At 37.8% G+C, this 26,824-nt stretch overlaps 1 protein-coding gene across 1 annotated transcript in view; it reads left to right on the forward strand.

Annotated features, from left to right (window-relative positions):
• Nucleotides 1-26,824, forward strand: part of LOC131592089 (receptor-type tyrosine-protein phosphatase R-like) — a 211,443-nt gene that overhangs the window by 76,866 nt on the left and 107,753 nt on the right. Inside the window, exon 3 of the mRNA XM_058863366.1 lies at nt 9,144-9,448. Within this exon, the coding sequence (XP_058719349.1) occupies nt 9,144-9,448 (305 nt within the window). The remainder of the gene's footprint in view (nt 1-9,143; nt 9,449-26,824) is intronic.

Here is a 26,824-nt window from a genome sequence, read left to right on the forward strand (position 1 = left end):
GTTATATGACTCTATATGGTACATTAGTGCCAAGACATAAATATGGTAGAATACTTAAGTGCCTTTGGGACCACTAGCTCATCTCTTAATTCACGTGAGTAGACCTAGTGAAATCAATGGTCTGTGGTTTCTAGTTTCAGTATTGACATATCAGACCCATGAAATGAGATTCAAATACATTTTTGAAAAAGATACCACTCATATGCTTAATCCAAATTCACTGTAGCTGTGGATATTTTTGGCCAGGGCATTTTTTTTTTCCTGCAGAAAAGAACGAATTTAGCAGAAATGAATTTGCAGTTGTTTCTATTTTCAGCAGATTGCTTATTAGAAAGGGAGAAAAATCCTTGCAATCACCTCTCTCTCTCTCTCTCCCTCCCTCCCTCTCTTGTGTGTACTCCCACTCTCCCTCGGTGGTGCTACTCCACCCTCACCACACATGCATGTGTGCGTGCACTTCCTTGCTCTCACAGATACAAACACATGTATAAAGAATCATTTATATACCTGCTCACAGATATACATACGTTTTGTGCTACTTGATTTTGTCTGAAATTTTTGGTCAAAAGTTCTGAACTTTGTGTTTAGGGGCAAATCAAAATATTTTTCAGAATTTTTACAATTTTCTTATCCTGTTCTTGCTTAGCTCTGGTGTAGTTTATTTGCTTTGAATTTTGATGTATCATGGGTACTGTTCCTCTGCTGGAAAAGGCCTGGCCTTTGGTTACTGGACCTAGGTAGGAAAGCACAGAGCTCTTCCTATGAAGGAATGTGATCTAGTAGTTATGTAATGGGATGTTGCCATGGCTAGCTGTAATTTTTGTCCTGATTTTGCAAGGCCTCATGGTTGGGATTTGACACATTTAATATTAAATCTGACTTTGGCTCATACCCTTGCTGGTGATTTTTTGACCGATGTCAAGCACACTTGTTCTGGACATTTGCTCTGTCCAAACTTTCCTTGACCTGCCTGTTTAGCTTTGGTTAGCTCTGACAGCAGTTTTTCTCCTTAAGCAAGCATATATATCTGTTTTAATCTATTTTTTTTTGTTTGTATGTGGTACAACTATAGTCTAGACAGGAGAACAAAGGCTTGGTAGAACAGCAGAAGCTTAAAGAGTGGAGGCACAGGATGTTTCATTAGAGGAGGGCTGGTGTGGGATGATTAAGAGATGGAGTACAATCTTGGCACTGAAGACTCCATGCTATAAAAAGCTCAGTAAAAAGTAAAAAATGCAGACCTGGAGCTTGAGAAAACTGGTTTTAGGCATTAATGAAGAGAACAAAGAGGTAGTATCTAACATGCTTAAGTGGCACAGTTTATAGTAAGTTCAAATATAACTGGAGCTGCAGACCAATTGAAGAAAAAGTATAAATGCATGTTAGGAAACACAGGTATATGTAGCTTCCTAAGAGAAGGGAGGAAGAGAGGAGGAAGAAAAATCCATCATCATGAATCCCTCCTGATGAAGAACTCCAGGTGCTGACAACTCCTCATAAAAATGCTCATCACTATCACCAGTGGGAAACAGTTGACCTGAGGACCCAGGGAAGCATGGAGTAACACCAGGGCAGGGAATAGACAATTGTACTATTCCTATAATTGTGACTTTTTCTGTATTCCTTGTTATTCTATAAAAGTTAGATCTAGACTAATAATGCTTATTGAATTAGCTTGTTAGGGTTTTCACTATGCTGACAGTGAACTCTTGGCTTCACTTACACATATAAGGTGTGCTTCATCTTTGTTTATAAACAAGCCTTTGATGGTAACAGAGGAATTCATCTACCTGAAGGAGGCTCTGAGAAGCTATACAGCGGCATGGTCATTAGGTCTAGCAGCCTACTTTGAATAAAGAATATCTTCATTTGTATTGCTCTAATAGGTTTTGGCTAAAGAGAAAGCAGTGTTGTGAAGACTTATGTTTTGGCATTAGTCTCTGAATGATGGGAACAGTCACAGCCTGTAAGTCCTTCTGTTATTTATGTAGTTTCCTAGGTGAATTCCTTTGTCAGTTTGAAACTTCATGTATTCCCAAAGCAACAAGTGGATTTGTTTTTTTTTTCTTTCAGGTTTCCCTGATGCATCTCACAAAAACACTTTTGAAAGTATGTTCTGTTGTCCAGCAAATGTTCAAATCATATTTTAGCCAATGTTTTAACTGTATTTTATTGGCAATAATTTTTGGTGCACCATGCTAAAGTTCAACAGCAGTTTATGTTTGACTAAAAGTGCATAACTTTATCCAAATGAGATTCAGATTTCATTGATGTACTACTTAGCTGACAGTAAGATATATTGTTAGTCAGATGGTACAGATGCAAAGCATATTGGCTTCAGACAGCTTTTGTTTTCATTTTTGCTTTCAACATCACTTAAAACCTCTATATTTTTCACCAGATATGTTGAGTCCTTTTAATATGTTTGTTGGCTTGTTTGGGTTTTTTCTTAGTTTTTTTTCTGCCCTTTTTCCCTTGGAAATGTAGGTGAAATAGAGATAAAACAATAGATTTTGTGTCTTTTGAAGGCAAAGTCAAAGGTCCTGTTGCTTGCACCAGAAGAGACAACTTTCACAGCCCAGAACAGACAGAAGTCTTCTAAACCTCCAGCAGTGTTTATTCTATGTCAGTTAGCATTTCTCTGAGTATCATTGCTCTTGTGACTCCTGAGAGTTAGAACCATGCTCATAAATGGCTAGAAGGATAATAAGCATTTTGGCATTTAAGCATTTTCTTTTCTCCTTTCTGTGGATCAACAGCTCCTTGGCCCTTGTACAGACAAGAGAGAACTGCAAACTCTGCTCTGAGAGGGAGTCTGTTTCTATCTCAATGTTCTAAAAAGAGGCAGGGAATGAATCTCCCAGCTGTGGGAACTTTGGTGGTGTTGGAGAGGATTGATCATTGGTCTGCACAAGTACATTGACCTGCATCTCACAGTGACTAGGGTAGCTGCTCAAGAGGCAATAAACCATAGTGCAAGAGATGATGAAGCCAAGCCTGTCCATTCTGGGGCTGATTTATAGGTTTGAAGGAAGTCTGTGTGGGACAAAGAGCTTCTTTCAGAGTGGTAAGCCAAACAGAAAGGGAAAAGGCATGGGGAGCTCAGGGAACAAAATTTAATTACCAAAATTTGGTAAGTATTTTTGTTACTGAAAATGAGAAATTAGTTGGCAACAGCATTAAGTAGGTAACTCAAATTGCATTTAAATTAAATTTATCTTTGAAAGCAATCCGTGAAGTTTCAGCATGTTGTTCCCTTGTGAAATTAGTCTACATTTTATGCTTTTTTCCCCTTTAATTTCCAGCTTTTAGCCTAAAAACCTCAAGCTGTGTAATATACCAAGTTATTTTTAACAATAAAAAGACTTCAGTAGTCTTTTTCAGCTAGAGTATTAAGTGTGAGTATTAAGTAGTATTGTGTGTTTAAAATATATGCACGAGGTGTCTATATTCATTTGTGTATTTTACTTACTAGTCAGATACAGCACAGCAGTTTTGCTAGTGGATTTGGGGTGGCTGCACTGCTTACAAGTAGCAAATATACAGTATATATCTCATTATAGAAAAATGTGACTGTTCATGAGCATAATTTATTACCAAATTTGTTCAGATTGAGATAAGTAACAGGGCTTAAGAAATTACCTCAAGTTATGTTCCAGACACACATCACTACTTTAGACACCATTATCGTGGCCCTATCAGGTTTATGTTTTGTCCCTCTGGGACTTATCCTTTTCCAGTCAAATAAATTTCTGGTTTCTGGCTGTAGAGGATGTTAAATGGGAGGTACCCAGCTTGAGTGGCTTTTGTTTTGTTGTATCATGATAAAATTACTTAAAGGAACCAGAGGGCTGACACTCTGCTATGGGAAACCTGGTGTCGGGCTGGCAAGAAAAACTTGTCTGACTGCAGGTGGGGTGAGTAGGGACCCACGTCATCGTTTCCTTGACAAGGATGCAAGATAAAATATCTGTAAAGCTCTGGTATTTTTATCTTTTAAGAAGATAAAAACCATGCTGCTGTGTTACTGGCTGATTAGTGGATCTTGACTATCTTGAAGTATTTTTAGTGAAAGTGAAGGTATTTGGGAATTGGGAGTCTAACAATTTTCTGGCAGGTTGCTATGAGATAAAATGTTAATTGTCTGAAACTATTCAGACAGTCAAAACAGTCTAAAGAAATCTTAGGTTTTCCTCTATCAAGCAGAGGCCAGCTGGAACAGTCAAAAGTACCCACAACATCCAGCACATCAGATTTACTATTTATTATAGGCTTTCCTTTCTGCATATATAATGCAACTTTGTAGTGTGAGGCAGGCTCAGAAGCATGTGCTATCTAGCATTCTTGTGATATATCCATCTGTTTTCATGATGAAATTTTGTGCTTCCCATATACTGGGAGGATGTGTATACTTGATATGGAATTCTACTGTCCCATTCTCCATCCATCTTCTGTAGATTAGAATATTTTTTCTCTTTTTAGTTTATGACAGAAATAGTTTTATCTTGTATGTTTATTCAGACAACTAAGAAGATAAAATGAATACGTATTTTGAACCCTTAAGTAGAACAGTTAGATTCTGCAGATCAGGGAATTTCATAGGGATTTGTCCAATTTTCCCTTCAGGAGGATGGCAAATGGTGTAAATGATAGAAATACTGAAACTAGTACAAGTAGTGAAGATGTTCAGGTTTAGAGAGTATGTGTTCTATGTCACCCTGGAGCTTCTTGTTGCACTTTAATAGATGTAGTGTTATACTTGGTAGAGGTTCTAGCAGCACAGCTCCAGGGATTGGAAATGCAACTAAATCTGAGAATATCTGGAAGGAGTATACTGTTGTACAGGAGCAGCTAAATTAAAGAAGGGGCTTACAGTGGATGAACATGGAAGCAAGATCAAGACAGGCTTTCTTGTTAAAAAAAAATCTAAGGAAAGCAGCAGCATTGAGGAGCTGGAAGAAAGGAAAAGTTGACCTATAGGCAAAGAACAGAGGAGGAAATAGCAATATTCATCAGGAGCTGAAATCTAGTAGAGTGGTGACCAGTCACTACATCATACAGACAGAAGAACTGGAGGGTGGAATGAAAACAGTTCACATCAGTACAGAGTCACAGTGCAGCTTCTGTTGCTAAAGAGGGTTGGAATGGTTATTACATGAGATGATCTGAATGAAGAAAGGACTGGTTATTTTCTAGGAGCAAAAGTACATACAAACCTGCTGTAAAGAGAAGTTCTGATGTGGATTTGAAATTAACCATTGATTATTGTTCACTTTGGTACAAATAAAATTTCCATTGACATGAAGATAGCTACATTGAGCTGAGTAATAGATGAAGACTCAGCATTTTTTTGGATAGAAGAAACAGCATGGAATCACAATCTAACACCTAGTCTGTTCACAGTGCTGAGGCAGAATAAATTATAATTCTTGGTAAATACACTTGAGGGGAGACAATTTTAGGAGAAGGAATAAAATTATTATAGTTAATAGATAATAGCAGCACTGGGTGAATTTCAAGTGAGTCATAAATAACTCTACATCCTGAGGTAGAGTTCAAACAGGGTAGTGTGAAGATACTATCAGAACATAATTTTGGATAAAGCTTGCTACGATTATGGAAGAGAAACCTCTAGGAATTATATTTTTTGAGCCTTTTCCTAAACAATATTTACTGAATTTTTGTGTATGTTGGGATATCTGAAGCTTAAAAAGCACCAAAATCAGTTCTTCATAGCTTCTGACAGTTTCCCTGGTGGCTAGAGAGAAGCATATTATTTTTTTGTAGATGTACATTTTGATACAGGAATCCCAGCCTTCTCTCCCTTTAGGGTTGGAAAGTGGAAATATTTAAAGGTGTTATGTAGCAGAAGTGCTGGTATTTCTAACTACTTAATTCTCCAATGTCTGGTTGGTGCCTAATTGCTTGTGTTTGGAGCTAAAGTCTGCAGGGTCAAGGAGAAATATATTATCACCTCATCAGATTGAGAGGAAGTTTAGGTTCCCCTGTAGTATCAAGGGGGGCTCATTTGTGAGCGTCACCTGAGGCATCCATGGCAGTCTGGGAGCCCAAGTCTGGTAGTGGTTAGGGCCTTCTACACAGTCTTCTAAGTTTAGTGAAGTTTTTCACATGGGGCACTGTGGATGCTTGTAACCTGCTTAAAATACTGGGTCTGTGTGGACTTCTCAGATAACCAAATTAAGTGTAGTAATTTTCTTGGAATATACTTGAACATCTGACTGCTTAGCTGATGAAAAGGGTTTTGTGTGAGTATAATGTTATGTAATTAGACTTTTAATTTCTCATTACTACAGGTTAAACAATATATTTTGTTGTCCATCTTGAAAATTTGCTACAATGGACCTTGTATGGCTGCAGGGACTGGTGCTACTGATGTGATATTTAGCATTGTAATGGAAGAAAGTCTGGGATTTAGAAGCAAATGGTGACTCTGCTGTTAAAAAGTATTGAGATTCAAGGACAAGTGAGCTTTTTGGGTAGTTCCTTTAACGATTTTTTTATCAAAAATATTCAGGGAAGAATTTGGGCAGGTAGTTAATTGTAATTTTTTCTTCTTCATTTAGTGAAAATAATAAGAGGGAAAGCTGGAATATTGACGTGGGTAAAAATGCAATGCAAAGAGTTCAAGGAGAATCATAGTTGGTTTGATTCCCTCAGAAACAAAGGAATAGGAATGAAAGAAGCAAAGAAGACACACCAAATGTGTTGGTGGTTACATTTCTTTTTTTAATCTCTGATCAGTTTTGAAATACTGATTTTCTGTGAAGGAGACATGAAAATAAATCCAGCAAAGAGATGACTGTGAAAAGTAGGTGATGATGAGAAGTGCTGATGTTTCCTTATTTTTATTTTGCCACTGACACAACTCTCTAAATTGCTAGTTAAGACCAGCCCTCAGGATTTTATCGATGAAGCCAACACCCACAAAGCTTAATGAGAACTCAGCAAGTTTAACAAGTTTTGAAATTTAGCTGTCTTTAAGACTATACTCTGCAGTTTCTCTTTTTTTTTCCTTTCCTCCTGCTTTCAGATGTCTTCCCAATCAAAACCTGACAAGACCTAAAAACATGTGGTCATCTAGGAGGCTATGTTTGTTTCAGCCATTTGAAAGAGTAGTCTTAGATTTAGCATTTTATTTTATAATAGAGGGTCTGTGCTCTGTCTTTTTACTATTGATTTCCTGTTCATCTATGTTATAAATTGCTTCACTGCCTACTGACAGGGACCCACTTACTCCAGAGAATGCATTTCTCAATGATGCAAAGCAATACTATAACAGAGATAAGGTATTGTCCTTGATTTCCCTAACTGAAATTTCATGAGGAAATTAGGTCAACAGAATGTAATTACCTACAGTGAAACCTCCTAAGGGCACTGAGTAGAGCTGTGCAAATGACTGATTATTTTGATTTGCTTACAGAAGCAAGAAAAATCAGAGGAAAAATTTGATTTGAATAGAACAAAATGATTTCTTGTTCAACCTGAATTGAAATGTTGTTGGTGCTAAGCTGCTCTTTGTAGTTCATTATAAGAATTAAAATAACATTGATTTTGTATTTTTTAACTAAAAATCAGCTCTCAAATTGAACATTCCCATTAACTCCAGCAACATGTGAAGAGGTAATTCCAGGCTGATCAGTGACCTCTCTGGGTTCACTTTTCTCAGGGCACAAAATCCTTTTTCTACCACACTTCGTTTCTTAGAGTGTTTTTCTGAGGGTGACCAATGCAGCTTCAGTTACCTTTTATCTGTGAGGCAGCTCATCCTTGCCTAATTTTTTTTCTGGTCAGATAACTGCCTTCCAGACTGAGACCTGAACTGTAGCTATTCTGTTCAGCATAAAGGCACTGAAGATTCACTATTTTTCATCCATGGGAAAAAAAAAGGAAAACAAAACCAAAAACCACATAACAATTTAGTCATAGTTCTTATAAAGGCATTGTCTGGAAGTACTTTGTCTTTCAAAAGAGAACTTATTTTTCACTAATACATAATTAAACCCATGTAATTACAGAATCACAGAATGGGTATGGTTGGAAGGGGCCAGTGGGATCATATGGTCCAATTTCCCTGTTCAAGCAGGATCATCTGAGAGCACTTTGCGCAGGATTTTATCCAGACCATTCTTGAGTATATCCAGTGAACAAGACTCCACAATCTCTCTGGGCAATCTGTTCCAGTGCTCAGTCACTCACACAGTAAAGAAGTTCTTCCTCATATTCAGATGGAACTTTCTGTGCATCAATTTCTGTCCTTTGCCTCTTGTCCTGTTACTGAGCACCACTGAGAGCAGCCTGGAAACGTCCTCTGACACCCTGACTTCAGATACTGATAGACATTGATGAGGTCCCCTCTCAACCATCTCCTTTTGAGGCTGAGCAGGCCCAACTCTGTAACTCTGCGTAAGTCCCCTGTCTAATTTAAGAGAGTTCTTTGTGCCCAGTACCAAGGTATACAAAGTATGGCTACACCCCAGTATCTCCTCTGCAGAGAGCTAGATGCTCCATTGGCTGGCCAGGCAATCCTTGAGTGAAGGCTGGGTCATAACAAGTGTTCGCACAAGAAGCTGTAAGGCCTCCTGATACAAGCAGCTGAACAAGGAATGCAGAATTAGGATTGTGGACAAGTCTGAATTTTCTCACATGTTTAAATCTGATTTTTTGATCAGGTTCTTGACCTTTTCTCCTCAAGTGCCCATTTGTAACAGATAATCACTGCTTTCTCATCTTTGATATTACTGGGTGACAAAACACGTCACAAAGTTGACTGCATATGTTTTCCAATTGAAGTTGATATCAATACGGAAGCTGAACTTGGCTCAGCATGTGTTCTGCTTTTATACATAATTTTTTAAATGTAGCCATGGCTGGAAATATAAATAACATTTTTAAAAGCCGTGTGAAAATGACCTCAAGAATGTAGTACGCTTCACATGCTTAGTAGACTCTGTAGTACTGTTAATCTATTGCTATGGAAAACACACAGTAAGATTTTAAGTGGATTCTTGTATTCCAAATATATTTTCCAAATTTATCAGAACACAAAGATCTCATTGAATTTCCAGTGCCATCTACAGAATAGCCAAGAGAGACATTCTAAACTTACTCTTCTCTTTCTACAGGCTGCTTTTCTGGAGACAGTGATCACTTTTTGGCAATTCATCAGCGAAAGAGTGGAAAACCTGTGTTTATTTATCACCATGTGGAGAGTGTGGAGAAAAGTCTGGATACAGACAGCTATAAGGATTCCAAACAAAATTTCCATTCTGCTTCCCACACCAAAATAAGCAAGTTGCACCCTGCAATAATTCTTAAATCAGCTTTCCCCAGGTCTGTTTATGACCCATCCCTCAATCTCTTAGCAATGACTGGTCAAGATCTGGAAGTAGAGAATCTTCCCATTCCTACAAGAAATGTGATTATTGTGGTAAGTGACTTTTTCTGGGTTCTGGAGGGTTTTTTTTTTTGTGAATAAATATGCCTGCAGATAAATATAGACGGATTGTAATTTTGGGTAGCCTGACTGATCATCTGAATCTAAATAATGACTACTTGTTTTGAATTTCTTCACTTTGGTGGAATTTGCACACATATAATCACGCTGATTAACAAACAAACTGGTGAACCAGTGCAGAATATAGCCTCTCTGTAGGTAAAGACCTTACCTTTGCCTCAAATGCTGTTGATCCTCTTGTCTTGACTGATGTTTGCACGGTTTTTACTGGATGAGCTTTAAACTTATTCTGCATGAGTCACAAGAAAATATACTTCAGGGAACTATTCTACAGAGCCAGTGAGATTTTAAGAGGGTGACATATAGGTTTCATTCACTTCTGTTCTTCTGGTAAATCCACCATTATTCTTACTTCTGATTGAAAAAAAATTTCCTGTTTCTTGCAAAGAATAAGAACTTTGTTGGTGTAAGCCATATGCTCTTCTTCTGGGACATATGGACTGGGGACCCTCCACTTTCAGTTAAGTCTGTGTGTAACCTTTCCTATTCTGAAAATGATGATGGCAGTGCTCCCTCCTGCAGTGAAGGGCATGTCAATTTAACCATGTACTGATGCTGCCCTGCTGCATCCTCACCCTTTGTGCCAGAGGAGCAGCCTACTGTCAGGAGAGCTGTCCTTGGTGGGGTGCATGGTACAATCCGTGCACAGACACTTCTTTCCTCACCCTCGTGTGTAGGCAGCTGTCCTTGATACCTGGAGGGAAGAAGAGCCACTTAAAACGACTTCTGCACTCATTAGAGTGAACTAATAAAGATTAAAGTGAAAGCTGTAAATTGCTTGTTCCAGAGGAAAATGAGAGATTAAGAGAGAATGGCCTTTACAGACAAGGAAAAAAGAGTATAGAACAGTAGAGCATGTTGGCACACCAAGTGTTTCAGAATCCCATATGAGTTCCCTGTAGGGTACTCCAGAGATCTGCCCTCATGAATGCACCAAATCCAATAGAGTAGTGACAATGAAAAGAATAATCAGGGTAAAAAAATAGAAGGTAATAATTTCATTTGTCCATTATTAAAGTTTTAACAGTTAAAAAGTACTGTCAGGGAACTAGGCTCAAAAAGCTGTGCTCTGGACTTGTTGCATACCATATGAACAAGACCTCATCAGAGTTTAGATGGCTAGCATTGTTAGTGAACAAGATTCAGCTATGTGGAAGTGTTCATATCAGAGCAAAATAAGGTACTGTCAGTCTTGCTTTACTGGGGGCAGGCCAACTGCAAACAGAGTCCCAACATTGAATGGTATTGATCAAAGGAAGGAGGTGCCAAGCAAGCTGGATATATCTATGCCTCAAAGCTAGCCTAAGCCAGCAGGGTGGACTCCATAGTGAAGGTACTGCTCTGCTTTTTCCAGTGCAAGCATTATTTCACTTTGTTCAAGGTGAAACCTTTCTATTAGTTCAAAGAACTCAGAATAGGTAGGCATGGCTCTCCTTTGTTTTCATTAAATGACACTCTTACCTATGAACTGTTATTTTAGTAGGGTATTGCATAGTTTTGGAGACACGTGGTCCTCAGCTAGTAATGGAAGAATCCTGCAAAATATACTGGGGCTACCCTGATTTTAGCTGACTGGCTCTGTGGCTGCATTAAAAGCTAAATGAGGCAGATTTTCAATTGTCAGACAAATTCACATAAAAAAAAAAAGGTCCATTAAATCTATATTAAGTTCTCATTAAGTGACTTCAGTCTGAGGCTTTGCTACTGCATTTCTGGGATGGAGCTGCTGCTCTGAAGCCTTCTGTTCTGGCTGAGGACCATATGTGCTTTAAGGGGAGGTATAATAGTGTGAGCTAATCATGACATGAAAGCTGTTTATTGCTTTGGTTCTTCAGCTCTCTCTGGATGTGCTGAACAGTGGTTTTGGTTTGTTTCTAATGTCATCCTTTGAGAAAAAGCCTTTGGGGAAGTGTATGTTTGAAGCCAAAGTGCTGTGAGTCAGACAGTGAATTGGACTAATCCCACCATCAGAAATTTTGAAGATGCCTCCTTTAAAAGGGCAGCTGTCCCACAACAGGGTGGTTGCTATCATCCAAGCACAGCTCTGCTCCTCCCAGGTTTCTGTATTTCAACATTCTGTTTCTCCCTCTTGAATGTCACCTGAAGTAGATTGTAGCGTTAATGTAATTACTAAGGGAATCTGATTCGTTTTGAATTGCAGGTGTATCACTCCCTCTTTGTTTTGAATTAGCACTCACTGCCTGTTGCTGCTTTCTGGTTTTTAATATATAGGGCAAGCATCAGCGTTTGTTATTTTGCCCTGGCTGACCCTTTTTGTTCCAGCCTTTAGTGATGTTGTTGGTTGTTCAACTTGGAAGGGTAGTTGCTACTGTTAGTGCTTGTTGTAATCCAGTTACATGACTGGTGTACATTGTGATTTAATATGAAAGCCAGCAACTTTTTTTTTTTTTTTTTTAATAAATCAATGCTCTGTTGGCTCTGCAGAGGAGAGGAAACTGAATTCAAGCTAATTTTAGTGACTTAAAGTCCATTTTCTTCATGATCAAGGTAGACAGGTAGGGTGAGTGGATGCCTAATGCAGAACTATTACAAGGTTGTATTTTGTGCTAAGGACTAAACCATCTGACAAGGAAAATGTTGCCAATGCACAGCAGAGTTCTATGAAGCCAAGAATTCTGCAGGTATTGTGTCAAAAAGTGATGTTTTGTGACTAACAGTAAAGAACAAGTTAAGAAGTCATTTTACTGAAACTGGAGATATTGCAGTCTTTGTTTGCCTAAGTGAGGAAGAGAAGGTATTTATTTTCTGGGAGGGAGTTTTATATAATTAAAGGCAATCACATTAGCTGATACTAAGTTCCTGTTGTTTGTTTTCATGCTTGTATGTGTTCAGTTCACCTTGTTTTTTGAAGGAAGTGAAGACAGTTTTGAGGTCTTAGAAGCATTTTGACTGTTCTATAAATGCCTTAGTGCTTACCCATATGTTCTGTTTAGCTGTCTCTCTAGATGATGTGAGACCAACTCATCTGAAAATTGCTTGGAAAACGTACAGAGTTACATAATTTTTTTATAATACCCAAATTTTCTATTTTTTAAGCTTTTATTTTGCATCTCAGAAACCATATGCTCATTTAAAGTAGCAGAGAATTAGTGCAATGAACAAGTTCTCAAAATGTTTATTTGTGTTTATTCCAAGTATTTCCAATACTGAATGTGAGAACCACCAAGGTCAAGACAGAACATGGAAAGTGGGAATAGAATGTGGATAATCACTTATGATAGAAATCATCACCTAACATACTTATTAAAAAAACAGAGCACATACAAACATCTATGGAGTTAGGGCTGAACTTGAGAGAAAAGCAGAAGGACTTGTAGTAAAGGTTACAGCTCTGACTAGGTCTAAATTATCACCTCATGGATATGCTAAAGCATCATCCCTTGTAACCTGATGTAGTTTGGTCTGTCCAAAGCCTCTCTCAGGCACACACATGTATTGTACCAAGATTGGACTAAGCTACTCTGATGCTTTTTTCACTTGCATCCTGTGAAGTGTTTCAGAAATGTAAAGGTAATAAATTTGCTCAATATATTGAAATTTTCCCTTCCACACCTCACTTTTACTCTACACCTTCTTATATAAACATGAAATCTCTTTCTTTTTCTGTTGCTTGGAAATGCCACAGCACTGTACTATAGCCTAAAATTCAGCTCATCTCTTAATTTTTGTTTGATTTACGTGAGTGTTACTGAACTGAATTGATTTAATTAGTTTCTTTCAGCTAATGCCAATGGGACATATGATTCACAGACAGCCACACAGAGCTTCTCTTTGCCTTTTCCATGGCATTTTGTGTAGGGCTGTGTATGGCTGAATGCCTCAGAGCTATAGCTTTCCCATACCATCACATCTATTTTGTCTCCAATATTTGAACTATTTCAACCATGCCAGAGAGCACAAGGAAGAACTTCAGGTGCTAGTATTTTGAGAGAAGATTCAGTGGAAGAATAAAGCACAACAACATATGTATCTATAAGTAGATATTCCTGTGGGAACCAGGTATTCAAGCTGGTAATCTATTAAGGTATCTAGCATGTTTCTAAACACTTTCTGGATTACTAGGGAGTTAATATAGGTCAGGGACCATATCCAGTATTCAGACTGTATGTAATCATCCTGACTCGGAGATTAGTACTGACATGGACCATTTCCACATCAGTTTTCTCACTGCCAGAGAACAGTAGCAGATGTATTTAATCTACTAGTATAATACAGCTTTGATATCTGCTTCAGGGTGAGTTCCCTAATTCCAAATGGCTGTAGTGACAAGATTTATATTGATGATAATGGGTGCTTAGGCACCAACTGCACACTGACTACCTATTTATATATACTCATACACACAGGCAGACGTGTACATTTAGTGACATCTTAATCTGGAGCTGATCCCAGCTTAAACAACACATTTTATGTGGAAATAATGTGGAAATCCTTTCCAAATCTAGGCACAGTTCAAGTAGGTGAGCTTCTTCTGGGTGGGTTTGGGTAGCTGAAAGCCATGTGGCTGTGAAACCACAGCAGAACTGCTTTTACACTTATGTCAGATTCATCCCACAAGTACTGCTGTATTCTCTTATATAACTTTCCTCATACTACATACTCAAAAAAGATGCATCTTTTGCTCACTTGCTGACATGGCCTTAGATGTATACATCTATTTCTCCTTTAATTCCCCATATTCTGATGGGTCAGGTTTAATTACAAGTGTCAAAGCCCAGAATTTTCTATATTATTTGTTCCTAAATTTTATTTCATCTTTCCACACCTCTTTTCTGCTGGAAATGTCTATTTTTCTAATTCTTTGTACTCTTATGAAGCCATGGCATCCACGTGAAATCCCTAAGTTCCTTCTCAGGAGCACACAGGACACCCACTTGCTTCTTCCTTGAAAAGACCAGCAAAACAATGGGAACCAGACTACTGTATACCCTTTCTTCTGAACATTGCAATTCTCTCCACTGACTGGTTTTGCTGGGGGGCTGTAAGAAGAACTCTATGAAAAGATTCTGATAAAGAGGTGGGGAATCCAATGCTTATGGTTATTTTCAGTCCAAAGAATGTTTTCCCTATACCTGCATCTTTTGTGGAGACATTTAATGTAGATTTCCTTTCATGAGCATAGAGCACTTTTTGTGGAATTTATGTTTTAGTTTTCTTTAAATGAAAAATGGATGTTTCTTCTCACTGGCAATTTGGTAATACAAGATGCCTTTTTTTTCAAGGCTAAGTCACTGAGTCTTACTGAATGAGAGTAGGATAGAGAGAGCCCTCTGAGTCAGCACCAAGTTGTGTGTGATCTTTCTGCATGCCAGAAGGTAAATGATTCTGAGAATCCCAAGACAAGAAGATGCTCTGATAATGTTTTTTTCACTTATAGCCTTTTTCACTTTTCCCGCAGCTGTCCACTTGACTGACTATTTATCCAGAATCTCTTATTATTCTTTTTCCTGGTGCTGAATACCCTGACTTGACATAAGATGAAGTCCCTTCCTTTCTTCAGCTCTCTTTGTTAGGAACTCTGCTATCTCTCAAATACTGTGTCAGCCTCTGCTGGCTCAGCATCCACCCAGTTAAGTGACCCAGTAAGGCCATGCTGAACAATCACTAAAGGCATCTTGAAATGTTACAGTCTCAGTCTGATAAATATGCATAGAAGTCTGTGAGAAATGGTGATAGCTAGGCATGATCCATTAGAGAGAAATTTAGGATTACTTTTAGGAGACCACAGACTTAAAGTAATTTTCTTTGGGACCTAGAGAAGGGAAGAGGATTGAGGATGTTCTTACAAAAGAAGAGGCACAGTTTCTGAAGCAAAGGATTTGATGCTCGTGCACTGTCTGCCTTGCATCATGTGTTGCGTGATATGATATACTATGGTCAGTTTGAAAGTTATTCAAAATGGTGGGTTAATCATCCCATTACACCCTGTGCAGTAATGCCATAATTTTTGCTAGATAATTGTAGACGTACATATATATGTGGTTCTATCTATTTCTAGATGTAATTATGCTATATTACAATAATAGAAGTGACAAAAGAGCTTCTTTTTGAGTACTGTGCCTGACCCTGGGGTCTCAGCCTTGAGTCCATCAAATTCTGACTTCAAAAAATCCATTTACCTCCTGCTGTCTGGAAAGATCATACACAGTTTGGTGCTGTGACTCAGAGGGCTCTTTGCATCCTACTGCTCCTGGCTGGTAAGAGTACCCTAAGCTCAGTCCCTCTGTATACTTTAATGAAGTCAAAATATTTTTGAAAGTATATTAAGGTAAAACAATGGATTAAAAATAAGGCAAAAAAATACGAGTGAGGAGAACAAGTAGTCCATAAATGACAGGTCAAACAGTGCTGGGGCAAACAGCCAAGCTAACTATCTATGAAATATAACGAAAAGTCAGATGTTGTGTTTTGTCACTGAACGTTTGTTATTCCTGGCCTAAGAGAGGGATTGGCACTAGCCAAGGCCAAGGAGGCATAAACAGAATCATGTCTCTGCAGTGACTTCTCACAGGAACTTTCTGAGGAGTAAGATCTTAGAATCTAGTGAGGTATCAACTGTATCCATCTCCATTTCCAGGTCATGTATTTGTGCAGTGCTTGGAATAACAGAGGACAAGTGCCATGCTGCTTGTGAAATTTTAAGATCTTATTATAATTACAGTGCTGAATTGTTAACAAGCTCTAAATGTTAGTCACACATTTCAAGAGTGGGCAGTATCAGTCAATACACTTAGTGTGACTGTTCTAATCACTGTTGTGTCTTTTTACACTTTACATTGTGACCCCAAATGTCAGGTCTTCACAGTATTTGGCTTCTAGACTCCAGTCCACCTCCTAGTTAGATTGATGCTTGCCATTACTCCTTGAGTTATTATACTTGACATAACGTATCTGCAGCAAGCCCTGCAAATAGACCTAGTAGCCTGCAGCTCTGTCATTCTGGATTTTGTTTGCACAAAGAAATCTAGAGAGTCTGCATTAGTTGGCCTCATTTGCTTTATGCTTCCTTCTGTGCACTTCAGCAGCGATAATTGCATACTGAACCATTAGCATGGTATTGTGTTTGCTGTCAGTCTTTGTGGAAAATAGGAATGATTGCATTAGGTTGTAACATGCACTAAAACCTCCTTAAGGCACCTTTTTGTCACCTGATTTGCAAAAATGTTAAAAGAATGTTAGTGGGATATTCAGCAACCTAATGTTTTGATTTATTATCTTACTGCTGGCAACTTTGGGGGTGCTTTTGTAACATTCAGTGGGATGTTACACTTGCACAAAACCTGGTCATATTTTTCACAAATTGCCCATATGCTCTTTAGTCACAGCGTTCCTTTTCCTGCATTTTTAGTGAAGGGAAGATGTTTCTTAAAGTCATTTCATTTTCTTCATAAGCTGCACCATTTAAATGAAAATCAGGATTTCAGGAGCAGGCATGTTATATGTTTTTAAGCCAAAGCTTAAAGTTTCATTGACAGTTAGCCTTGTGCAGTTTATCTCTAAAGGAGGTGTCAGCTGTTCCATATTTATTTCAACTGTGTATTCATGTTACTGGCCAATCCCAGCTATAAATTAAATACTTGTGTGTAGCAGAACAGAATCTGCTTATGTTCTTCCATTCTCCAAATATGTGTGTTTTTTCCTCTAGGAAAATCTTTATTAACTGATAATTTTAAATTTTTTTAAGCATTTCCGTAAAATTAAATTCAGATACAGTTGCAGCCAAATCAAAGATCTTCACTGTTGCTTAAGCTGTATACCCAAGTGTGGGAGACCTGGCTCAAAGCCTTGCTCTAAAGGAGGTAATGGAAAAAACTGAATTTGAGCTTTTTCTCATTTCATATGATCTAGTTGCTGAGCTAAGGGGTAGAGAGCACCACCCATCTCATACTTGCAGAGGAAATGATTTGTTTGACCCGAATCACATTGTTTCAGCTAATGGGAAATTCAGAGAAGTGTTGATCTTGGGCTGATCCAGTACAAATGTCTTGTTTGTGTTTTGCTTTGGTCTCCAAAAGAGGGAATCCCCCTTCCCCTAAATAAACAACAAAGCCCCCCGAGGCCCCCCTCCTTGTTTCTTACACGGCCCCATTTATTCCTCTGATTGAAAAAGGCTTCTATACTATTTCTATGCCATGCTGTACTGAATTCCAGAAGAAAGGACACAGAGATTTAGACAATAGTGGAAAGTCTTTGGCTTTTTTATGACAGTGTCCAGACTACAATTTGTGTGTTTCACCATTTGGGTTCAGAGGACTCCTCACTGGTTGGAACTGCACTGACTTCATTACCTAGAACAGTACACACAGGTTTGTATTTCAGAAGTTCAGGAGGTTGCTCTACCTCTATCAATGTTCTTTTTTCCTCTTACAGGTGAGTGGAAACCTATTACTGCCTAAATTTGACTAAGGAAAGGGAAGGTTTCCTGGCATGCAGAGTTACAGGTGGCATCACTAGAATCACACATGCTTTATGTTCAAAATCATAAATAAGCTATTGGCCCTGTTGGGATCATGAGACCCACCAATAGAAAATCAGTGACTACTTCCCACAGTGAATCTATAAATTGTATTGATAATGTTCAGGAATAAAGAATCCAAAAGCACTTCCTAAAAATTCTCTTAGCACCCTCAGAGAACTATGTTTGTGAAAACCCAAATCCCCTACAGTTAAAAGGCACATTTAACATTTGAAAGGCAGATAAAGGGCACTCAGATAAAAGACAGCAAGACAGTGTGTGTTTTCTTATCAGTCAGTGTTTTGTTGGATCTGGCAGTTCAGCCTCTGGAATAATCCTTCTGGTTCTTCACTTCTGACTGTTGTTAGGAAAAGTGACAGTTTCTATAAAGGCCCTTAATAGATGGTTCATAATGTGTTCCGGTGTGTAACCCCCGTAAATATTAAGCCTTCTAAAAACTGCTTTTGAAAAAAAACACAAATTCATTAGTTTTCTATCATCATGACATTAATATGTTATATCTTAAGACACAGTCTTAAATTTTTGAATAAGCTGAACAGTATTTGAATCAGCCAAACAACATTTTGGAGCAGAAGATCATCTGAATTTACTTTTTAAAATGTTTCCTAGGTCTAGCACTACTGCACTTTGGCATCTGTTTTGCAAAGAATAAATATTGGATTCTGAAATTAAATGCACAGGCTCAGATGATACTGGAGTTTAAATGTGATAGCATAGCTCTCGGGTGAATGATGTTTTTTCAGTCACCTCAATATCAAACTGATTCATGGAAAGGGGAATAGTCCAGGGAAGTAAGCATAGAGATACAAATTCTTTGTCTCTGTTTTCTTGTTGCTGAAAGCATTTAACTGGTGTTTCACTGTCCTTCCTTTGAAGGTCAGCTATGACTGACAATTTTTAATGGACCTTAATTCTTACTTGTCTCTGCACCACAGTAAACTGGTGGAAAATATTTTTAGTGGATACAGCACTTTAAATTGAGTATGGAATAGATGCATCATGAAGAGCATTGTGAGTATATATCAAGACTGCTAAAATAATAGTGTTTAATAGTGTAAAAAGGTGAGTGACTGCATATGTTACATTAATGTTTATTTAAACATAAATTGCAACAGATTTACATTTCAACCTTTTTTAGCTATTGGAGAATAATAAGGGAACATCTGCTTTGTATAAATTTGGCTGAGATCAAGTGTTCTCTTTGGGAATAGTCATTGTTAATAAAGTGTAGCATAGAAATTGATGACAATGTAAATGAAAATATTTACATTTAAAATAAACTAAATTTATACAATGGCACTGATTGAATTGAATTTCTTTTTTTTTTGCCCATTTTTCTGTTGGCAGTTTCAGCATAAGAGGTTATCTTTCTGCTGGTACTAATTGTACTAGTAATCTTGTTTCCTTTTCGAAAACACACTTCTTTTATGGTCCTGTGGTGTTCTGGCAACACTTACAGCTTTCTGCTTTGTTTAGCCAAATTGTTGCTGATATGCTTTCTTCGTGCAACACATGGTATGTTGTCTAATTAAGAACACAGCTCTGGAGGCCACTCTTTACAAATGTATATAATATTTCAATTTCATGTAGAAAAGTAATTTCATGTTACAAAAGTTTATTTTCAGGTACTGTAACACATAGTCATAGTGGTGCAGTCTTCTGAGATGTCAGGTCTTTAAAACAAATGTTTTGGGTGAGTGGAAGAATAAACTTAAATACTGCCGTCTTAGAGCTTTTGTATTCTTTACACAAAGTAAAGCTGAAACAGTGTAGAAATTATATTCCTTGTTTTAAGCTGATGATGAAAAATAAGCAGACATTGTCCCCAAAACCTTTCTCACAGACTTTCTCTGAAATGGTGTAACAGGATGCTGTGGCGCTACGTAATTAGCTACAATAAAAGTGTGTACAGACAATAGAAATTAACTTGAAAATTAAAAATACTTCCTAAAAAGACCTCTCCCCTTTGTCCCTTGGCTACTCTGACATATGCTTAATTTTAAGGGTATCTGGACTGACCCTGGTAGAATCCTTGTTAACAGAGGACTGTGGTGGGAGAAGAGAAGGTGGGTAATAGCTGTAGGAACATTCCTTTGGCATGCTGTATAAATTTGTGGTTGGGCTCAAATGACTGGAGTTGGGCAAAAAGGGAAAGATAAACTGCACGTGTAAAAGACAATGCAAATAATGAAATAGCAAGAAATCTCTAGAATGCTGATAAATATATTAATAAAAAAAACCTCAAAACAAGACAACAAAGACTCCTCTATAAGTAGGTAATAGGGCAATAATTGAATAGATAGATATATGATTTGAAATCCACAGACTAAATACAAAATCTGATTGTGGCTCTAATTTTTAAATATACTTTGTAAGAATCTGGCTGAAAATGGATATCAACTTTAATGAAATAACTGTAATGTGAGGCTTTTGGTAACGAATGAATTAGGAAACCATATGGATGCATTAAGCAGAATAATTAATGTGCCATACACAAAAGTAGGACATCTATAAATCATTTATGAGGTCCTCTCCATCAGTTCTTTGCTCTTTGAGTCTTAACTGAAATCCAGGGTAGCTGGATATTAGAGAAACTAGATTTTCTAGTGAGATAAGACAATTTTGATTGAAGCATTAATTAATTTTAGGAGGCTGAGGGCCTGATCCATTAAAAATACTTGCAGAACAGTGCTACTTTAGTCATGTTTGGGATTTTTTTTCTGTTTAAATTATTCTCTTCCTCTGGTCAATGAAAGTTGTGTTCTATTTTAACTTGCTCAGCAAGCATGATGGAATACTACTGTGTTTATAGAATTAACTATTGAATTGCCCAGACAGTTCCAAGTGCTTCAAATGGCTGTATGGTACAGTTACAAAAGTAAGGTGGTCTATTCCTTACTGTAACTGTCAGTGAGCCTGTTTCCTCTTTCAGAGGCAGAGATTCCAAGGACCTTTTTTAGGCAATTCATTCTATGCCCAGTCCTTCATGTCAGTAGGAACAAGAGAACACTGAAGAGAATACCTTCTTGTGTTTTTTTCCACTTCTCTTGTATTTAAACATGATAATTTAAACTCTCATTTTATAATATTTAATAGTAATCTGATTTCATTACTAAGATGGCCAAAATAAATATTTTACATCACTCTTAAAAAATGAGAGCATTTTATAAATGCTGAAATTAATGTGAGACTTGGGCTATAAGTTTATTCTGCCAAAGAGATATGCCTATGGCAAAATGGTCAGGGTTGTTTTAATAAAATACTTAAAGAAAAAATTTAAACAAAAAATGGATTTACACTATTGGTTCTAAAAATATACAAGATTCTGTCTGACAATTATATTATTTAGTCTGAATAGTACGTCTTCATTGTGGTGATAATATCCTAAGAAAAAGTAGAGATAGGCAATTTATTTTCAAGTGCCATATTTATTTCTGTTCAGGTGTTATAAGTAGGATGTTTTTATATTCAATTTTTCTTTATTCAAAGTAAGGGACTAAAGAATGTTATATATAATTAAAAAACCTCTTATAATATAATGTAAAACTATGATAGAACATATTAAAACCATCACAGAATCACAAAATTAACTAGGTTGGAAAAGACCTCTGAGATCAAGTCCAACCTATGACATAGCACCACCTTGTCCACCAGACCATGGCACTGAGTGCCACATCCAGTCTTTCACTAAACACCTCCAGGGATGATGACTCCACCACCTCCCTGAGCAGCACATTCCAATGCCCACTCACCCTTTCTGTGGAGAACTTTTTCCTAATGTCCAGCCTAAATTTGCCCTGGTGCAGCTTAAGACTGTCCCCTTGTCCTGTTGCTGGTTGCCTGGGAGAAGAGACTGACCCCCCTTGTGGCTACAGGCTCCTTTCAGGTGGGTGTAGAAAGTGAGCACATGAAGTAGATGTACTGGGCACAGAGTTAGCTCACATCTCTCAGGGCTTGCTATCTAAGGCGTAGCATAAATGTGCAGAGCTGTCCATCCCTAACAAAAAAAATCCATTAGAGTTCCAGTGCTGGGGAATGTATTACAGAGCTTGAGGAGCATCAATTTCAATACTGAGTTATGGTATCCTTCTGACTCTGGGCTACTAATGCCTAAGACCACCTTTGGTGTCTCCATATTCACATTCATTAAACTGATGACCAAGGACAACTTGAACACTGATAGTGTTTCCAGGTCAGTGAGTGTATTTCTAGGCCAGATTTGAATGTTCCCAACTGCTACTGCCACAGTCAAGCCCTTTCTCTGGTTCTCATCTAACTGATCTTTCTTTTTCTGCAATGGTACCCATTTATTTGGCTGGCCAGCCAAACATTGTTCAATGTTTCTCAGTGTTTTCTCTTGGCCCACATAAAATCCACTTTTGCTTTCTACCATTATCTTTCAGTGGGTTGTAAAACAGCCTTAGCATAAAGCTGTAGAATGTTCCAGGGGCTAGTCAGAATTTCCTTGCATGCCCTATTTGACTCATTGGCTGTTGGTTGTCCAGTCCTCTGTTATGAGCACAGCCCTATAAATTCTTTTCATCATAGGTTGCCATGGGGTGACTTTACCTCTTTACCTTTAAGATAGCTTTGGGAGCTAAGAAAGTTGAAGCTGCTGGTGGCTGATGGGAGTCTTTTCTCCTGACCAATTATCAGTCATTTCTAAGAATTGACAGCAGTTTTGACCATTGAAAAGTGAGATCAACTTGTGACCCCCCCCCCCTTAAGATGTAAAGCCAGAGTTCTCTTGCTCTCTTTGTGTTTCTAGCTTCTGACAAGGTAGCAAGGCTCTGTCTTGGCCTTCCCCCCCCCCCCCCCCGAGGAGGCCGGACAAGGCCGCAGAGGACGGAGGGGCGGGGGGGGGGGTGGGGGGGAGAAACAGAGCTGGCCAGCCGGGCTTAGTTTGTAGTTTCTGCTGCTGGACTGAAACTTGACACCCTGAACATCTGCAGCTTTCCAAGACTTTAATTCTTTTACTACCTGGATAAAATGTACAGATTACTCCTTTTTCCCAGAGAGACAGAGACAATCAACATGAAGAAGACATCATAAAACCACCAAAGACAGTGAGGAAAAGAGTTAAGTTTTAGATGGGGAAGAGAGACTAAGGAGATGCTTTATAAGCTGAAATATTTTTCTGTTAAAGCTATGGAGATGGACAGTAGTGTTTTGAAAAGACTCCTTTAATTCATGACAGAGTATATTGGGAGGAATAGAGTCTTCAAAGTGTGGATTTTGAGCAAAAGGTAGAGTAATTGTGATACAGTGAGGTGCTGGAACAGAGTGAAGCGAAGATTTGAGGCCTTGAGGGCAAAGAGAAAACTGTTTTCCAGCAAAGCTCACAGAGACAGATGAAGAGAACTTTTGCCTTTGAATAACTCATCCTTAAAAAATGACATCCCTAGACTCATGGCCCATACACACCTCAGAGTGATGTGAAATGGGAGGAGTGAACTGCTGACAGATTTCCAGGCAGCTGGCATCGGAGAAATAAAAAACTATAACAGAAATCGTTTTCTCGTGAGAAACTCCATAGATTAGCAGAAGAAGACTTCTGTTTCTCTACAAAGGCTGATGAAAAGACTCTAGCAGGAATTGGGACTGTTTTAAACACCAAAGTTCCAAAGTTTTTTTGTCTCTATGTTGTCATGTGAGCAAAGGAATGGTGGGTAGTGGGGGATAAAAGGGTTTTCTGGAAGTTTATTCTGGTGTTCTTGTAGTTTTGTTAATAAACTTTCTTTATTTCCTTTTAAGTTTTAAGCCTGTTTTGCTCTTGTTCGAATCCATATCTCACAGCAAGAAATAAGTAATTTTTTAGTTACTGCTTTAAAACCGCAACATAGGTAAAAGACTTTAAAGAAAAAATCCAGTGCTTTTGGCAAACTGCATATTCATATTTCCTTATCAATCACTGAAGAAATTAAATGCTTCAGAAAGACATATCTGATGTTTAGAAGGACTGTTCAATCAATGTGGCCTTATTAATGTCTTCTGTGTTGCCAGTCCCAGTGATCCTAGCCTTTGTCAAGCAAAGTTTGGCAAATGCTGCTGGCTTTTCTCTGTCATAATTCTGTTACAACCCTCGCCATCCAGTGGTCTTCCGCTGCTGATCTTTGCTCTTTTGGCCATGTTGCTACTATTGTAGTTTCTTCAGTTGTAACAGAAAGGAATTTACTATAATACAAAGATGATACACCAAATACATAGAAATTTATTTTCTTGGCTTGTCTATTTTAACATAGATACTACAGCTTTGCTTTCCTAAATCTTATTCTGCCTGGAGGCTGACTGACTCTGCCTCTACCAATGGCTTTCTTTTTCTTGCCCTTTTCTTTAATTGTGGATTTCTTTCAAAATTACTTTGAGAGTGATGCAATACAAAAATACCTTCACTTTCATATCACATCAACTGTGAAACAGCTCTCCAACAGCTCATTAGTAATGGAGTGGATCACACATTCCTTATAGCAATTGAGCAGTATGGGCTGCTGATCAAGAATCACTGAAATGAATGGAGTCTTCTAAATCAAAAAACTCAAGGCAGAGGTTGAAAATTACTTCCCTTTTTTAGAGAATTTTGAGATAAAAAAAAATTCACTAGGATAAAATTATACTATTTAAACCCTTTAACTGGGAGATACTGAGGAAATGAAAGTCATGTATCACAAAAAACCCCAAAGCTCAAGGCTACAATGGGTGCTCAGGTTCGAGCACGTATTTTGTCACATCCTGGTAGGAGCTGAGAGTCACAGGGGAAATTAGTTAAATCATCCAAGTCAGGTTATTTGGTGTCTTTTATTTACATTGTAGGATAGAGGTGAGATAGGCTTATGGAGGGGGTATTTTCAGGGCATTTGAGATTGGTCTTGCCTTCAATATATGGGAGTTGCAAGGCCAGGTCTCTTTTAGACACTGAAATGTTTTGCTCTTCTTTCCAGATTAGATTTTATTTAATTAGTTCAACTGAGTGGAATCTGTAGTGTTATTGGAAAAAGATTTGTCTGGAAGTCTAGTCATTCAACTTATCATGTGGCATAAGAGAACAAAGCAATAACTCTTCATCCTGAAGCATATGCAGATCAGGGGCCTGAGCAGGGGTCTCCCACATGCAATATAAAGCTCAACCATGTATCTGTTGCTTATTCTGCAGTAAATCCATCTTCTTAAGGTCTTCAGAATGTTGTCCTGTAGTGACATTATCAGCAATATATTATTTCTCAGCAGTATAAAAATCTGATAAGAAATTCTGGGGACAGGAGCAGGAGAAGGAAGCTATTCTTAGCTGTTCTTTTGCTAACAGGCTATACAAAATCAGGAGGCAGTGTATCAGCACGAGTCTCAACATAGATTATTCTGATAAGTTTATACTGAGTTGCTCATACAAGATATAGATAGTAAGGAGTTTCAGCACCCTTGCTAGAGAAAAAATAATTAAGGAAACACTATAAAATAAAAATCCAGACACGTGTTTTTGTACAGAGAGGCAAGACCACATGCAGTCCATGAAGTGGAAAGGCAAAAGTTGTTTTTCAGAGGAAGTGTCAGACAAATTACATAAACAGAAAGGAATAAATAAAACTTCACTTTCTGAATTTCATACAATCTGTTATTTTCTGTCTTTTAAAAATTGAATGTATATTCAGGAGTCATTTAGTTAAAATCATTGTCAACTAGACAATCATTTCAACCAAACTTACATTACATTACTTCTGCATTCTGTTCATTCTTTCCTGAATGATATTTTCTACTGGGACTTACAACTTAATAATACTGATGTGAAATGATGTGAAACTTATGAGAATAGGAGTCCTAACTTCTTGAAACTGCTTTGTGTTGCCCAGCATAAAATGTACTTTTCTGCAGTTAATCAGGCATGTAATGTATTCAAAAGCAATGGTTCAAAACATTGATGCATTTTTCATACATCCTTTTTTTATTTCATTCTTTTCTGTTTTAGCCAAGTGTTTGGTGTTTCTCATGCAGTATTCTCTACCCCTTTTTACCCTTCTCTTTCATTCCTGTAAAAAGTTTGCTGGAGTTCTTGTCTCCAAACTGTCTAGTCTGTAGTGCCTACTTATAACATTTGTCTCACCATCCATTCAACTAGTCCCCAATAATTCTGTTCCTTCATCTACTCTCTCTCTCATTGCTGTGTGCAAATCATATCCTTTCCTCAGCTAACACTTTTATTTTTATTGTCTTTTTTTTTTTTTTTTTAAACATGTATTTGGGTCTCAGGCTGTGATAGGGCAAATATCTAATCTTATCCAAAATCTTACATAATAGATTCAGACTTGGAAAAATGCTTTAAATAATACATCTTCCTTGGTCATGCCCCCATGTAAACATTGGAAGTTTAGCTCTTCTTTCCTCCTTTGAGTGCCTTATTGGTCTTCTACACATTTCTGCCTGTGAACTCGTCCCTTTTTCTCACACATTCTCATACTCTACTCTTTTACCTTCTATAAGTGTGGCCTCTTTCCTCAGGCTATTACCAGGGTCTTGGCTTGCCTTTGCTTTTTAATCACCTTCTACTTCTGTCTTTCTTTTCACTTTTGTTTTTCAGTCCTTCCTTTAGTCTTGTAGTCTCAAACCACTTTACTGTTTGGGGTTTTTTTCTCTCCATTTTTACATATTTTTAGTGCACACTTCTCTCTCTTCTCTTAATAATATATGTCAAACAACTATTTTAGAAACCTATTTAAATTAATTCTATCAAAACATACTCTTTGTTTAAAAAAAACACCCTTTCAATACATTTCCTCCTAAATTTATCCTAAAACAATACCGTT

The sequence above is a fragment of the Poecile atricapillus genome, chromosome W (assembly GCF_030490865.1).
Source record: "Poecile atricapillus isolate bPoeAtr1 chromosome W, bPoeAtr1.hap1, whole genome shotgun sequence".
NCBI classification, from domain to species: Eukaryota; Metazoa; Chordata; class Aves; order Passeriformes; family Paridae; genus Poecile; species Poecile atricapillus.